The sequence below is a fragment of the Boleophthalmus pectinirostris genome, unplaced genomic scaffold (genome assembly GCF_026225935.1).
Source record: "Boleophthalmus pectinirostris isolate CB_2022bp ecotype Guang Dong unplaced genomic scaffold, ASM2622593v1 HiC_scaffold_11, whole genome shotgun sequence".
NCBI classification, from domain to species: domain Eukaryota; kingdom Metazoa; phylum Chordata; class Actinopteri; order Gobiiformes; family Gobiidae; genus Boleophthalmus; species Boleophthalmus pectinirostris.
In genome coordinates, this window is record NW_026570994.1 from 2,827,478 (window position 1) to 2,844,750 (window position 17,273).

At 38.3% G+C, this 17,273-nt stretch overlaps 1 protein-coding gene across 1 annotated transcript in view; it reads left to right on the forward strand.

Annotated features, from left to right (window-relative positions):
• The window catches only part of LOC110170876 (coiled-coil domain-containing protein 122), an 85,124-nt gene that overhangs the window by 2,487 nt on the left and 65,364 nt on the right, over nucleotides 1–17,273 (forward strand). Inside the window, 3 exon segments of the mRNA XM_055166612.1 lie at nucleotides 63–179; nucleotides 785–858; nucleotides 1,539–1,626. Of these exon segments, the coding sequence (XP_055022587.1) occupies nucleotides 63–179; nucleotides 785–858; nucleotides 1,539–1,626 (279 nt within the window).

A 17,273-nucleotide genomic window follows, 5' to 3' on the forward strand; every position in this document is an offset into this window, starting at 1 on the left:
TATTGTAAAATATTCGTTTAGATGTGCTGTGTAACCTTGATTGTGGTTTGTTTCTCCTGCAGAGGGAAACCAGTGCTTTGAAAGAGCAGATCATTGCAAAGAAAAAGACCTTAGCTGAGAAGAGAAATAAACTGAGGAAGGAAGCAGAGATGCACCACGACATCAAGAAAGACATAGAGGTCTGAGGTCATAGAGATCTAAATATTATTATTGTACACATCTCACCACTGTGCTGTTCAAAACGCATCTGATATGAAAGATCTAGGCGTGCTGATGAGGCAGGCTGAGCAGGTAGTACAAAGGGTACTGTAGCAAATATTAGACCAGTGTTTCTTAAACTGTGGTACCACTGATGGCGCTCACACAACTCATCTGTTCTAATGTTTACTTAAAGCCCTGCCATGTAACCTTTTACCAAAGAATAGAATAAAAGGTGTTTTTCCTCTTTGAATGTTGATTTATAACATTGAAGAAGAAGAAAAATTTGCATTCTTGAACCAAAACGGGTTTGCATTTTCACAAACCTGACTTATACTGGAAAAAGGCCTCCTGCTTGTTCCTTTTGGTTATTATGTTCCACATTATGGCATAAAACTTATCTCCATGGAAAATGTTCTGAAGTGTGGCTTTTTGTTTCTATGGAATCATGCAGGTGACATGTCACCTGAAACATTGTTTCTTTAATTAAGAAGGAGCCATATAATGCACATTTCACATTTATTGCAGCTTTGTACTGACAGTATTTTGATAAAGAGCGTTGCTCATAATATTGTGTGCTTTTCAGATTCAGAACCGACGTTATGAGGCCATTGTGAAGCGTCTCCACTGCCAGCTGAGCAAAGCACAGTCTGTTCACAGGTCACTACTCAGTACTCACCCATATTACAGATATTCTAATATTTAATGTCATCATTTTGGATGGAGGGCAGGGGCCTTTACAACTTGTCTATAAGTTGCTCAAAAATAAAATCATGCATTCTGCAGCTTTGCCATGCTGTGGAACATTCAAGCAAAGCAATGGCTTGTCTCCATGGAAACAAGCCGGTGGCAGACGCTCACCAGAAAAGTTACCTAATGCATATATAATTCTGGACTCCAGTTTTAAAAGGCCCATATTGCTCTATTTTCTGATCTATGTAATAATGATATTTTCTCCTCACAAACAGATCTGTTCCACTTTGTGATGTCATGTGGTAATACAGGATGTGCTCCACTGTCTAGACAAATTTGTATAATTTCAGCCCTGGAATTGCCTCTATTAATCTCTACTGCACTAAAAGGTAAAAGGTAGCTATTAACCTGAAAACTACCACTACATGACATCACAAGGTGGAGCAGAGCATTACTCAAACATGTAATGAATGAATGAAATAAAAGCCAACTCCAGGTCTGTTTTTGAGGAAGTAACAACATTCTAGCAGCTTAAAGCTCATAGGAGTCAATTTTATGTATTATAGGACCTTTAAATGATACTATTTTTGAACATATTACACATCTGCACATGCTTTAAGAAGTGAAAATTGCTCATATTTTTGTAGACAAATGTCGGCTGAGGTCAACCACATGGAAAGGCAGGTTTCAGAGCTCAAGAGACAACTGGAGACATCCCAAAATTCTCTGGACAGCGCAAGATAAATGCCACATCATATTTGTTTACATGCAAGTATTCAGTTACTCATAAAATACCTATACTTATCCTTGCTTGTGTAATATGGAATAAGTAATAGCAGTTCATAGTTAGGTCAACAGGGGGCGGCAGAGTTTACTACATAGCTGCTGTTGTTTCTGTCACGTGTGAATGAAGGCCTATTTTGTGTTGTCATTTATGAGTGCCTGATTTTTGTTGAAAGTGTTGTAGTTTAATCCAAAATTAGTCAAAATTAGCAACCGTTTTATTGTATATTTACACTGACAAACTTGGAAAAACATCCGTCCTTACTGCGGGTGGACTTGCATCTCCACAAACCTGACTCTTATTTGGTCTGAAGGAGGGAGGACCTCTTCCTGCGTGTTTCCATGGAACTGCTGGCTGTAATATTCCACAGTGTGACATAAAACTTTTTTATCTCTGTGGAGAATGTTCACTATTTTGAGTCCAGTTTTAACTTTCTATTTCCATGGAATCATGCAGGTGTGTGCCATTCTTAGGAAGTTACACAGTTTTGTTTGACAGTGTATAATTAATGAAAAATAAACACAGATTTTGGTGTTTTGAAGATAGTCAGCAATTATTTTTTCAGTTAGTCATCTAGTCAAGTGATCATGGCTCACATTGTTTGGAGATTTTTAAAAGAGTTGAAGGTAAAATGTGCCAAATTAGTATTTTTCTTTAAAAAACACAAATATATATTGTTCTTGTGTCATTTTTATTCAGAATTGTTATCTTTATTGCTTGTTTTCATAGACATATTGGCACATGTTATAGTCCAGATAATCAAATTAGTCAACATTTGTTTTAGTGCTCAACTAGTTATGACAATCCATATTCATTTTTGCAAAAGTTTTAAAAATACAAAAAGAACGCAAACATATTTTCCAAAGGCTATAATGTGATATTTTTGCACTTTTGTGGTTAATTTTACAGTGCACAATACTTGAACCTCAACCAGTACATTTCACTTCTTAACAAATAAAAAAAAACTGTATTATCAACCTAAAAAATTGTCATTTCCCACACGTATTCTTTCCTTTGTGGGGTCTACCTAAGCCCACTGGCCCACACGCCCACTCCTCAGTGCTGGGCTTGGGGACACTGTGTTCTGCTTCTGCTCCACTGGCTCCGTTGACATTCTGTGAGGGGACACTTCCTCTGGCCGCTAACAAGGACGCGCCTGTGCTCCTCGTCCATGACTGCGCAACTAACTCAACAGCTAAATGAACATTCTCAAGCTCTGGATCTGACCCAAGTGAGACGCGACTGTGCATCTTTGACAAAGGCTCGACGCGCTGGCTGTAGTGCGTCAGGACAGTTACGTAAATATGTTATGTAAATATCTTATTGCATTTGGAGGTATTCTGATTGTGGTTCGAGTTATCTTTTAAAGGAACTGTACATATCCTGCACTCTTACAGTTTTAAGAAAGGTGCTACAATCACATTTGAACCTGTTTCTCCAGAGCCTTAACCTGCAGATAGACGACACATCCAAGTTTTTCTTATTCTATGGAAGCTCAGAACCTCCACAATGCACTCACTTGCCTGCCCTGGTTCCCCTGTGCTGCTGAGGCCGGACATATGAGAAGTCCCACACTAAATACTGGACAAGCAATAATCTTTATGAGCTTCTATTTCAAGATCTGTGTCTCCAAAATATACTCCAGAGTCTATGCAGTAAATATTTGCCGTAAATTTTCACTTAGCCTGAGGTAACTGAGAATGTATTGCATATGTTTATTGCATCATACATATATATATATATACACATACATAAACGATATATATCATACAGGGTTTCCACGAGGTATTTAAAAGCATAAGGTGACATTAGGGGCGGCACAAGATCAGTTGGTAGAGTATTTGCCCAGTTGTGATTCCAGATCCCACAGATGAATGCTGTTGTTGTGTCCTTGGGCAAGACACTTAACCCACCTTGCCCCCAGTGTCTGCATACACTGGTGTATGAATGTGCGTGTGAATGGGTGCCTGGTTCTTTGATGTAAAGCGCTGTGAGTGCCTGAAGGTGGAAAAGATTTATATGAATGTGATGTTTTTTTATTCCTATTTAAAAGTGAATTTGCTGGGAAACCGCTGGGAAAATCAGGTGCCATAGTGGGGCGCCAGTGGCAGAAAACTCTTGTTGTGTCCTTAGGCAAGACACTTTACTAACATTGCCTAGTATGAAAGCTGATGAAAGGGCAGATTGGCAGTCTCCTTTAGCTGTGGCTACAATAGCAGTTTAAAACCACTGAAGGTGGAGTGAATGAATAATCCACCAAAGTGTAAAGAGACTCTGAGCGTCTGGGAAAGCCCTACATATGACTAATGCATTATTATTATTATTATTATTATTATTATTATTTTATTATTATTATTATTAGCTGCTTATCTCTATGGAGCTGTTATTGCTTTGCCTTGAATGTTACACAGTATGATATAAAACATATCTATCTTGTATTTATTCAGTCATAACCAAGTGTTTTTTTAAGAGCTATGGAACATTCAGGCAAAGCAATCACCTCTCCCTGGAGACAAGCGGGTGGCAGACCCTCCACCAGAAATGTAACGTAGTGCAGCTTTAAGGTGGCTCAAATATTGACACAGAGTTGTCACAGTGGAAGTATGAGTAATATCTATAGTAGTTGTCCATTTTGCAGTAGTAGTAATTGAAAGCATGCTAGTGCTAGCAGAAGCAGTACAAGTAATAGTACTAAGAGGAGTGATACTTCTTGTTAACCTGGATGTTGACAGATTAATATGTGTAGTGCTCTGAAATGATTCTACACATGAGTCTGGGATGGCTCTCATTGAAAGTGCTCGGAACCAATGATCTGAGTGTTCTTAACAAAGACTTGATGCTGATTGAGCAAAGTGTCACAACAGCAGAACAAGACAAAAAGTGTCTTTAGTTAAGTGTTAGTTAACTGTATATTTAGTTAAATCCAGTCAAGAAAAAAAGCGCACGTATCTTACCCATCCACAGATCCACAGGCCTTACCTCTGCACATTGTTCAAAAACACAATAGTCTGTATTTCTGCTAATATATGCTAAAGTATGTTTGTCAGTGTTTCCATTTTTGTTTTGGTTAGTTTGCGCTGGCTTTTGCACAAATCACAGTGCTGCTCTGTGATTGGTCAGGCACCTGTCAAAGTCAAACACTTAAAATGGAGCCAAACAAGATGGATTCTTACTCATCTTGCTGTGCAAGATTAACTTCTCATTGCAACACTAGTAGTTTTTATGTATTTTCTTTTGTGATCGTAATAGCACGAATAGCAGAAGTAATCACTTACACATGTATTTCTGTACTATCTTTCTTTTACTACATGTACTGACTGAGAGTGCTGTGATGTATTGTTCAACTCTGTATGTGGCCCTTACATAACACGCATCTCCATTCTCCTGACAGGCTCCCGGCTGAGGCTTTTGTATCACACTACAAATGAGAAATACCTGGCACACATGTATTAAAGCTGGCTTAAAACAGCCCCTAACACATGCTGCTTCTGTTTATTTGTACACCACATTTGAGCACTCCTTTTTTGGCATCTCTTATTGTGTAAAAATAAACTTGGCCAGAGAAACGTGGTGGAATTGAAGGGTGTGGAGTATGTTTAAACCAGCAAAACAAACTTGTAAACTTGGACTTTTATGGAATCGCATAAACAACCTGCTACTCAGTCATTTCAAAGCCTTTGGATGTTAGATTGTTCATTAAATCTGGCTCCTGTCCTTGTGTTGTTAGACCGTTTGATTGCACACTCCAGGGCCCATAAAGAGTACTTGAAAAGACTGGGAAAACCGTATGTGCATGTGTTTGTGTGTGTGCATGTGTGTGTGTGTGTGTGTGTGTGAAGGCGTGGTTGCTTCATTGATGTGAAGTGCACTTTTTATGATCCCCTTTGTAAACAGAGGAAGTGAGCAGAGAAAGGGAGAACGAAAAGCCGCCATTTTGCTGTACTCTTCAGAAACGGGCCTCTCTCTCTCTCTCAGTTCCCATGAACTTGTTAAACTATTATTTGGTTATGACTGACGATTAGACCGGCTTACTGCAAATTTGAATTTTTCTCCTGTTAAAATTTGCATAAAAACTGTCATGGCCATCCTATTTCCATACCTAAATAGTACGGGAACAATTATATTTGGTATTTGCAGAGGTGGGCGGTACATTCCACTTTTTAGTTTATTATTTATTTATGTATTTAATTTTCACTGAGGGATTACACAGATATAAGGGCAGAAGGTAATATAAAATAAAGTGCTGCCATTTAATGTTGAAAATCACATTTTATCTGCAGCACTTGTGGTCGGATAAAGAGGCTCCAGAGAGTGTATATTTACTTCCATTTAAGGCGGTATGTACTGAAACACACGAGATACATTTATGACCACGCTATTCACGTCCAGACACACTTTAGAATTAGGTCACACCACAGAGGGCACATCTAACTTATTTCATTTCATTTTGATTTATTTATTGTTTGAGCCAGGTACAACAAAATTCAAAAACAATAACAAAAATAGTGATATGTACATAAACATATTTGGGACCTGGTGCTCAAAAGGAGGAGGATGAAGTTTAAAAAGCTTATAGAGTCCTACCCCAGTTGTTTTACATAATCATGTGGTTCACTTGATATATATATATATATATATCACCTTGGGAGATCTTACCTGTCATTTGCAAAAAATATACCCACATATATACAAAAACACATACATACATACATACATACATATACATGTACACACATATGTACATACATACATATACGCATCATAGATATCCAGTACATATACTCAATATACGTAAATGCTTATTCACATATGCATAACACACATATACTTACATGCAGAAACATATTTTCGTTTTGGTCGTACTAACTAATAATAATGTTATCATAGGCACAAGGTTTATGATCGTACAAAATAAACAGTAATAAGAATGAAAAATTTAAGAATTTTTGTTTTCATTTATGGTCGTACAAGCTAATAATAGTAATGAAGAAGGCAAAAAAATGTATTATTTATAATTATACAAAATAAACAGTAATGAGAATGAAAAATTTAGGGATTTTTTTGTTTTTGTTTATGGTCGTACAAACTAATAACAGTAATGAAGAAGGCACAAAAGTTTATTGTTTATGATTGTACCAAAATAAACAATGTATTGCTTATGATCATACCAAGATAAAAAGTAAAAAAGTTAAAGAAAAGCATGTGTTTAGTTAATAGTCACAGTTTGGACCATGGTTCTAGTCTTCTAGGTATTTCTGTAAGATTAGATTTTTATATTGTTTTTTGAAGTGCACCAAGTTCGTACAAGCTTTGATATGATCATCTAAACTGTTCCATAAGTCCACTCCACGTCTGTAACACACTTTGCTTTTGAGAGTGGTTCCAGAGAATTGTTTTTTAAAATTCATTTGACCTCTCAGGTTGTATTTGAATTCATTTGTGCAAAACAGTTTTTGAATAACTTTCAAACTTATGTTTATCAAAAGAAATATTCACTTAAATTGTCATTTCTCACCTGAAACACAAGAGATACATTTGTGATCACGCTATTCACGTCCAGGCACACTTTACAATTAGGACCTGCTAGGCCCCCCGAGTGGCCTTCCCCTGCCTGTGTGCATCCCCAGCATATCTCCTTTCTTGTGCACATGAAATATAAAAAAAGAAAATTATAAAAATTTCCTTTATACAAATAGGTGCTTTTTAATTCATTATCATTACTGTGCCTGCTTAATACTATTGGTCCCACATATTATTTAGAGAAAGATTATTATTATTACTTTTTAATCATCGTGGTATTAGAATTAGTATAGACCAAGAGTCTCCAACCTGTGGCTCGGGAGCTACCAGTAGCTCTCCCCCTCCTTCCAAGTAGCTCACCAAGGGATTTCTGGATTATACCATTGTGCTGAATAACAAACATGTGGTTAATTACATGCCTATTACCATCGTAAATGTAGAATTTCAAAGCCCAACTTTGTGCACTAATAAATGGACAGTGGTTTATGTTTTATAGGCGTCTAACTGTTCCCAAAGACTTGCCCTCTCTCTTATAATCGTCTCAATTTCTTGTTGCTGCTAAAATGAGAAGCTCTCTGGCATTTTTGTTTTGTAAAGGAGCTAACTGGAAGAAAAAGGTTGGAGACCCCTGGTATAGACCTTTTTTACAACGGGTGGAACTTCAGGTTAATGGTTTTCTGTGGTAAAATGTCTGGAAATGTCTCTCCACCAGCTTAATAAATCTGCCCCATCACCAAATCTTCAACCAACAAGGTCCACAAAGGATAAACATTCTAACATGAAGAATTTATCCACAACTATCAAGAGAAAAAAGATGAAAACTTAAACTATCGATAAGCTTTAGAGAACTACTTCTGGTATCGTAATGAATAATGTAAGTAATAATAAGTAATTCATTAATAATTAACTTGTTCACTCAGACTGATTTTAGAATTAAAATAAAAAATTCTATGTCATGATGTCAATATTAGCATAGACAAAGAGATTTATGCAGTTTAAATGCTACACATGTTCACAAATGACATGTTTAGCATTTAAACTATTGATATCATGAAATTGATTCTTTTATTAAAATTCTTGAATCAAGTTACTTCTGCTTTATTCATGACCATAGCATTATACCGGGCGTACACTGTGCGATATTTTCGGTCGTGTCACTCAGCCCCAGCTTAAACTGTATGACCAAATCGCAGGGTTTAAAAGTTCACAGCCCATGATTCATGTTCTCACACTAAACGAACCGATGCTCGGATGCGACCTGCCTGCGCACACTGTACGTTCACATAACGACTGGAGTTGTTGTTCCAGAAGTAGAAAACCACGAAGAAGAAAACCACGGAATTAGAAAACCACAGACGTGCGGAGACACAATGCTGATCCAGGCAAAAAACAGACGCACTGCCTTGGCAATTTGTGCCATTCTCTGCACAGACAAGCCCAAAAAGAAGAGGCGACGAATATGGTCAAAGAAATGTCTGCGTAGACGTGGGCAGTACAGGTTGTCAGTTCTTCAGAGGGAACTGGAGGTAAGTAGCATCGTTTTTCACCAAACTTGTGTTCTGTGTTGCTCGATTAGCTGCGCCTCCATGTCCTGTGTCCAAAACACTCGCCAGCGCCATCGTCCTCCACAACCTCATACACATGCACATGCTCAGTCTGACAGATTCTGGCAACTGGAACTTCTTCAACAGAGTGAAACCCTCACGAGAGGCGACTGGATTTCAAACAAGTTTGATTTTCTTGCGACCTACGAATGCCGATCGGGAGCTGGTCGTGAGGTATTAATCGGTTCTTTTTACCCCATGTTTACTACACGAAGCACGACACACGATGAAGCCAAAACTCGGCCCGATCCCCAAAACAGTCGCACGAGTGAAAAATCGGCTCAAAAAGGGTCAAAAATCGCACAGTGTACACCCAGCTTTAGTTTAGTTCAGTGTGTCATTAATGTGTGGTCGTTGTTTCCTTTAAGTTTTCGTCTTTCTTCTCTTGATAGTTGTGGATAAATTCTTCACGTTAGAATGTTTATCTTTTGTGGACCTTGTTGGTTGAAGATTTGGTGATGTGGCAGATTTATGATGCTGCTGGAAAATACACCAGACATTTACACACACATTTTACCACAGAAAACCATTAAACGGAAGCAGTGTTGGGAAGGTGACTTTTAAAATGTATTCCCCTACAGATTACAGATTACATACCCCAAAATGTAGTTTGTAACATAATCCATTAAATTACTTAAAGTGAGTAACGTAATCTGAATACTTTGGATTATTTGATTTGCTGTAGAGAAGCAAAGACTTGGATATCTTCACATAAGATGTTTTGTCTGATAAAAGAAAATAAAAAGTCCAGACTTTACTGAACCATATAAAAAATATTATTGATAGAAGAAGAGGAGACACAGTCCATGCGGCATGGTTTAGTCCTGTTAAATCCTGTTTTAGTCCTGTTTTAATCCTGGTTTAGTCCTGGTTTAGTCCTGTCTTAGTCCTGGTTTAGACCTAGTTTAGATCTTGTTTAAACCTGGTTTTAGACCTGGTTTAGTCCTGGTTTAGTCTCATTTTAGTCCTGGTTTAGACCTGGTTTAGTCCTGGTTTAGTCCTGGATTAGACTTGGTTTAGATCTAGTTTAGACCTGGTTTTTGTCCTGTTTTAGACCTGGTTTAGATGTAGTTTAGACCTGGTTTAGTTTCCGGCAATGAGTGGTATTACAAAAAAAAAAAAAAAAAAAAGGGGGGGGGGTGTATAGCCCAAAATGTGAAAACAGGAAAATACCGCCGTGTAATCCATTTATTTCAACAAAGTAACTGTAATCCAATTACCACTTTCTGAAACAGTAACTGTAACTGTAACTGAATACAGTTACTCATAATTTGTACTCTGATTATGTAACTCTGGTACATGTAATCTGTTACTCCCCAACACTGAACGGAAGTTCCACAAACCTACAGTGCGGCACTTCATCGTTGTGTAAAAGCTCTATTGAGTATCGAGTGTTTTCCTTACTATCTAAATCATGTTTGTATTGCGACAACTCTAGAACTCAAATCAGGACTTTGACTTGTTTTCCAGCCTGTAAACATAACATACCCAGACTAGTAATAAGCTAGTAATTTGACGACATTGTTCGCCGCTTCTCCGTGCTGTTAATTAAACGTCTAGACTCGACAACTGCCGATGCAAATCCAGTTTAAGTCAGCATGGAATTCTCTTGGCTTTAGCAGTCTGCTCGCTGTACATGCCATTAGCCTCAAACATGGACGATATATGAATAGGCCTGGTGCACTTATAGCCCTGCTTGGATGGGCTCCAGTTTGTGGCTTGTTCGAGAGGCAGTTGATGGAGAAATGGTTAAGCGCGTGCCTTGAGTGTTAGATATGAACGTAGTAAATACCTCCACTCCCCCAACCAGCTTCTACTTGTACAAGACAAGTACTGCACAACATGAGAAAAGTCCAAATACTACTCCAGTACTGAGGTACGTCTGTTTAAGGCTGCACTGTAGAATTTTTCTAATAAGCAGTTTGCCATGTGCTTGTATTGTTGTAGTGATACTGAACTTTCAAAACTCAATTCTGATACTAAGTTAGGGTGACCAGACGTCCCTATTTACCTGGGACAGTCCCAGTTTTGAGCCTTGTGTCCCCTGTCCCAGCAGATTTATACAAAACCACTGATTTGTTCCAGTTTTATAGAAGAAATGTCCCAGGTGTCCCTGTTTTTGATCAATCTGATCCTGCCAACAGTAAAGAGAGTCACTTCTTTCGGTAAAATACAGAAACGCTGCTTCAAAATGACCAGAACACAAAGAAAATGCATCTATACTGACTCACATGTTAGTCATGAATGGCCCCCACATGACAATTTTCCTTAATTATACACCCGTTTCACAATTTTATTATTACCAGCCCCCACAGACCGAGAGTGTCCCAGTTTTTGATTTTGAAAATCTGGTCACACTATACTAAGGAATAGACTCGATACTCAATACTGATTCCGATTCTACGCTGATAATAAGAAAGCACTGTTATTTAGACAATAGAATGTGATTTTCAGCATTAAATGGTAGAGCTTTCTTTTATATTGCCATGTGGTCTTACATCTGTGTAATCCCTCAGAGGTGCAGTAGGTTCCTTAGTGGTCCATGGTCTATGTGCTCTTATACTTAGTCTGACACAGCTGAGGATCCCTCTAAACCAGGAGTGTTAAACTCATTTTGGTCCGGGGGCCGTATCCAACCTACTTTGATCCCAAAGGGGCTGGATCAGAAAACTCATGTCATATAAGCCCCAAAAATAACAATAAGTTCAAATATTTGTGCAGAGAAACACAAATCTATTACAGAAATCTTTTTTAATTGATGAACTCTTTCTTTGTGTTGTTTTAACATCAACTTGTTTGCAAATGGAAATAAGTCAATTTTTCTTGGAAAATCCTGCACTCAGTGTCCAGTTTTCTCATGTTGAACATTTTTCTGATGAGGGTGTCACGGTCAACAGTCAAAACGATCGTCCTTTAAGAGCGTTTGGAAAGAGACAAGTCTTCATTTGTGCTGCTCTGGTGGGAGGGGCCACGTACAGAGACACTGGAGACGCTGCTGTGATAAACACCACAGAAAATTAACAAGATTTTAATAGAAAATATAATTACAATATCTTAGTAGAAGATCAACCGTGGGCCAGATTAAAGGTCTTGGAGGGCCAATCAGCAATACTGGAACAAAATAATCAATAAAATAATTACAATAAGATTAGAAATGATACAAAACATGTCTTAAGATTTCAACATGTGTCAGAAGTGTGTATTGCAGATCTACATGCAGATCGCAATAAGGCGACCCAAAAAAAATCTCTTGTATCCCACCTAAGAGTCACGACCCAGACTTTGGCAAACAATGATCTACACAGTAAATTAATTAGATGGATATTAAGGAATTAATGAATTACTCATTTTGTATACCGTTTTTTGTTGTTGTTGTTGTTTTTTTTACTATAAGGCACAATATCAATAATGTTGAATTCTCTTGTCTATTTTCATACATAAATTGCACTGGATTATAAGGAGCATTAAGTGAAACAAACGGACGAGACTGATCCTTAGTCCAGTCGTCCATGATCCATCAGCAGATCGTGGTGTAATTCACCCTGTGTTGTCTCTCTGTCTTGGTGAATGTGGATTATGAATTTGAATGTGGGTCATTTAAGTTTGTTTTTTTATTTCCTATGAGGATGACTCAAATATACATTGAGTAATAATGTGTTTAATGCAGCTTTGTGCACATTTGTTTAGGTTTTACAGAAACAAAACTTAAAGTCACATGGCTAATTTAGATAAATTATAAGCGCTGAAAAAAACTGCTCGCTCCTTGTGCGCTGATGCAGTTCAGCTTCTGTCAGACTCCGCGAGGCTCCTGACTACAGTGACCATAATGCTGCGACAATCCATCAAGCGGTGCAGCTTCGTAACTTACCAAAGTCGTACTAAAACATTTTAAAACATGAACAGTAAGCACAACCACAATTAATACATAAGGTGCACCAGATTATAAGGCGCACTGTCAATTTTTGAAAAAATTAAGGCAAGGCAAGTTTATTTGTACAGCACAATTCATAAACAAAGTAATCCAAAGTGCTTTACACAAAAAGAAACACATTAAAATCACAATAAAAACAAATAAAAACATAAATAATCATAAAGATTAAAATTAAAAAAGAGAGACATAAATTAGAGAGAAGAATGCGGAATGAAAACCTTTCAGTCATATGCACAGTCAAACAGAAATGTTTTGAGTCTGGATTTAAACAGAGTCAAAGTAGAGTCTGTTTCACATGTTCAGACTGCTCCAGGTTTTAGCTGTGTGAATCTGAAACTCTGACTCCCCTTGTTGAGTCGTGACACCAGCAGGAGGCGGGTCCCTGAGCTCCTCAGAGTGCAGATGGTTCATGTGGCACTAACATGTCACAGGTTTACTTTGGTGCTCGGTCATAGAGAGACTTGTACACAAGCCGAGCTGATTTAAAGTCTCTGAGCCACAGGAAGCCAGTGCTCGTACTTCCTAGTGCGAGTCAGGACCCGAGCTGCAGCGTTCTGGATGTTCTGGATGTTCTGCAGCGTCTCACAGCTCGATTGGAGAGACCAGTGAGAGACCATTACAATAATCTAACCTACTGGAGACAAACACATGGCTAAGTCTCTCTAAGTCTGCTTTAGACAGTAAACCTTTGATTTTTGCAATGTTTTTTAGATGGATGACATACATTTGATTATTAAAGGATTTTAAGTTCATCTTATAGTCCAAAAAATACGGTACATGGATACATATGGAATGTAAACAACAAATACTCCAAATAGCTCAGGTAGCCACCCTTTACTTTGACCCCTGCTTAGCACTCTTGGCATTTCTTGACCCTGACAAGACATAGCTGTGAAGTGAAATCCAAGTACTTTGAGGATTTGAATAGAAAATATGAAAAAAATAAAGTTCTTTGCTTCATAATTCCATATATCTTGCATCATATATTTGCTGTTTTGTCTGTATACAAAATGTAGTATGTAGTAAACAAAAAAAAGAAAAACACAGTGAATGAAACAGGTGCTTCCAGTCTTTAGAGAATGTCGCTATTTTTAAACAACTTTTGGTGCAAATTGGGATTGTTTCTGCTCTATTTTTAGTTTACTTACGGTGGAAATGGTTGAGTGTACGTTGTAGGCATTTCAAAGCGTGAGTCCACAAAATCCTAGCACTATTTAAACACTTTGCAGGCAGGAGGCAGACTCGTAAAAAGACCAGAGCGTGGGCCCTTAGGAGAGGCAGGTGAGAGGAAGGAGGGAGAGGAGGAGGAGGAGGAGGAGGAGGGGAAGAAGGAGGAGGGGTATTTATGAGCAGCTGAGGGGGACGGAGCTACACCTGTCTTCTGTCTTACACGCTGGAGTCAAAACAACCCCAGAGGACGACTTAACTCAATCTGTGAACTCCAGCTTTTCTCCATTCATACAACTGATTTATGAATTAGCACAAAGCCTAGAGTCAATTTGGGTTTGGTGCTCTACGTGTGACCTTTAGGTGAAGATTCTACTTGCCTCCGTGGAGATGTCATCGCTTTGCCCATCGCGTTGACATTAAACTTGAACGCAGGATTGATAGGTTTAATGACTACTGTGAATACTGCGGGACATTCAATATAGTTTACATTTAATTGCAAAAAAACATCTTGTGTCAGCAGTTTTTATTCACAAATTCTATATCCGCAGTTTTTTCTTCATCTACTTATCTTATACTCTTATTTTGAATTACAAAGATATGGCAAAATATACTGAATTGTTTAATTGTTTAACTTAAAGGGCTCGTATTACACTGTTTTCTGATCTACACTATAATGTTGTTTCTTCATCGCAAACAGACTTTACCTGGAGTTGTGTTTTGTTTGTTCAACACACAAACCCTGCACATTTAGGCTGAGTTCTTCACTCAAACAGAAAATACTCTGTTCCACCTTGTGATGTCATGTGGCAATACATGCATCATGAATTTCTGACTTCCGGTCATTGTGCAATGCGTAATGGGAAGGATTTTCTAAAAAAGTGAGCATCAGACCTCCATGTTTGATTTCCCAGTGGGATGAGTCTATTGTCAAAGTCGATCTTTTCAAGTCTTTTGAACCATATCACTTTTGTTTCTGGTTCTTTTTTCATATTTTAGTTTTGGGATTCAGACATTGTAATTGTGTGGTTGTTGATCCTAGCAGCGGAAAACTCGAGAAATGGGCTTCAGAGCTTTGTGAACTCCATAACTGCAAGTATTGCAGTATTGATCCACAGGAAGGACCAAAAAGGAAACCTTTGACTGCCTAAAAAATCACAGTTTGCAGTGAACATTTTGTATGTAGAGTGCCATCAAAGCAAAATCCTAACTAAAGGTAAAAGGTATAGCTGAAAATTACCACTACATGACATCACAAGGTGGAATAGAGCATTTTGAGCTTTGGAGATGTAAACAGGGTTACTTAACTATCACATTTCTGCCTTTTGTTTACATGTTTCCCCTAGTCCAGCTCTGTTTCCCAGTCTGTTCCGGTCCTACTTTTGCTACCTCCCTCCTTTTCCTACATCAGCCAATCATTCCCTAATCATCCCAGGGTCGTCTATATAAACTCCCCGTTCATTGAGTCTTTGCTTGATTGTTGACCAGCCAAAAGAGACACTCAAGCTCCGTATCTGAAACTCTGTATCTCAAATCTGTTGTTTGCAATTTGTGCAATTCTGCATTATTCCCTGTTTGTAGTACCTGTTTCTGACTTTACTCCCAGCCCATTTTCTACTAGAGGTGTTTCCCACGTTTGAAGGATATTTTAGATCACATATAAAATCATATATTCCTTTGGTGTTTATTCAGTCTGAATTGCCACATTAAACATGACCTGTTAAAGGACACTTTCTGTTATGTTTCTGTATGCTTTGTGTTGCATTTGAGTCCTAGTTTACTTGTGTGACTCTTACCCTGAATTCTATTGAACTTTCTCAAGATGGAGCTCGGGTTTCCCCGTGTCCCGAGCACAAGAGAATGCAGCATTAAACATGTGTGAATGAAACAAAACACAACTGCTGGTATGTTTTCAAGGAGGTAACAGCATTCTCATGGCTTAACGCTCACAAGAAATGATTTAGTTTATTATAGATCCTTCAATCTTTGGGCTATTCAAATGCTCTTTTGATACCACGATTTCATTAGCTGATATTGTGGTAACAATATTTTTTATATGGTGGTGCTAAGACTAGGTCAAGATCTGGAGATTGGTCCCAGCCTGCTGAAGAAGGATGAGTCAAATGCAGACCATATAACTGTTCCTGTTGAGGACAGTGAAGTGTACTTGAACCTTAACCCAATGTTTAATGTTAATGTAAACACTCAGACACACTTGTCCTGGTTTGGTCCTGGTTAAGTTTCACTGTACACTATGTTTGGTCTGGTTGTAGTGCTGGTTTTGTCTAGTCTAGATGGAGCCCCAGTTTAGTCACAGTTTTTAGAGTGTTTGGTGAATGGTAGATCTAGAGACAAGTGTAAACTCAACCAAAATTACAAATGTTTTGTCCTAAATATGTTAAAAATGTGTTCTGTATTATTTAAGGTGACCAAATGTCCATTATTCCCTGGACATGGCCGTTTTTCACATCCTGTCCTGGCCATCCAGGTTTTTTTTTTTTTTTAAAGTGATGGAAATGTCCGGGTTTTCATTACTTTTCAGTGGGCCATTAAAAAGAGTGTCTCTTGTAGTTCTCTGCACTCAGAAGGAGCGAGCAGATACAAACAGTTGGTCAGTCTGCAACATGTCGAAGTGCAAATGTGCATTTAACAATGACTTGTACAAGAAATTCCCCGTTTTCTGTCCTGGTCGGGACAAGTGGGAGGCCATGTGCACAGTGTATAAAGCAGCACATATGTTTCAGTGTCCAGTGGTGGTGTCAGGGGTTTTGTTTTGTTTACTCTCAGTAGCACCTCTGCCATCTTCCTTTTTGTTCATGCCTTTGACCTCACTGTCTTTTTACTGTTTTTGTAACCATTTTTTTTTTTTTTGGCAAATCAATTGGAGCTGTGGACTCTAGATCCTGACTCTGTTTCAAAAAAGGGTTACGCTTTCTGCTAAACTGTGTTAGAGACACACAAGAAGAGCGGAAAAGCAAACATGACTTTTTTCCATTTGGGAAGATCAAACGATATCATACTTGGTTTAAATTGTATAGCAACAGTCGTAATTTCTCACCATTCAGAAAGCCAAGGACCGTCAGTGGATCAGCACCAGCTCATTCTGCCATAGTGAAAAAGAATCTTGCATGTTTACTCCAGTGTTTTCTATCAATGCTTTTCTTTCCCTGAACCAAACTTTTAATTGGTATCTACTGAGTCACCAGAACAGCATTCCAAGAACAAAGCCCCATCCCCAGTGACCCAGCTAACTAGAAAGATTCCCCATAACTCAATACGACACCACCTTAACAAGCGCCACAAGGGACGTCACCGTGTATTGTCTTATTATCAACACGTGAACTTAATCCATGAGGTCAGCTCCTAGGACACCGGC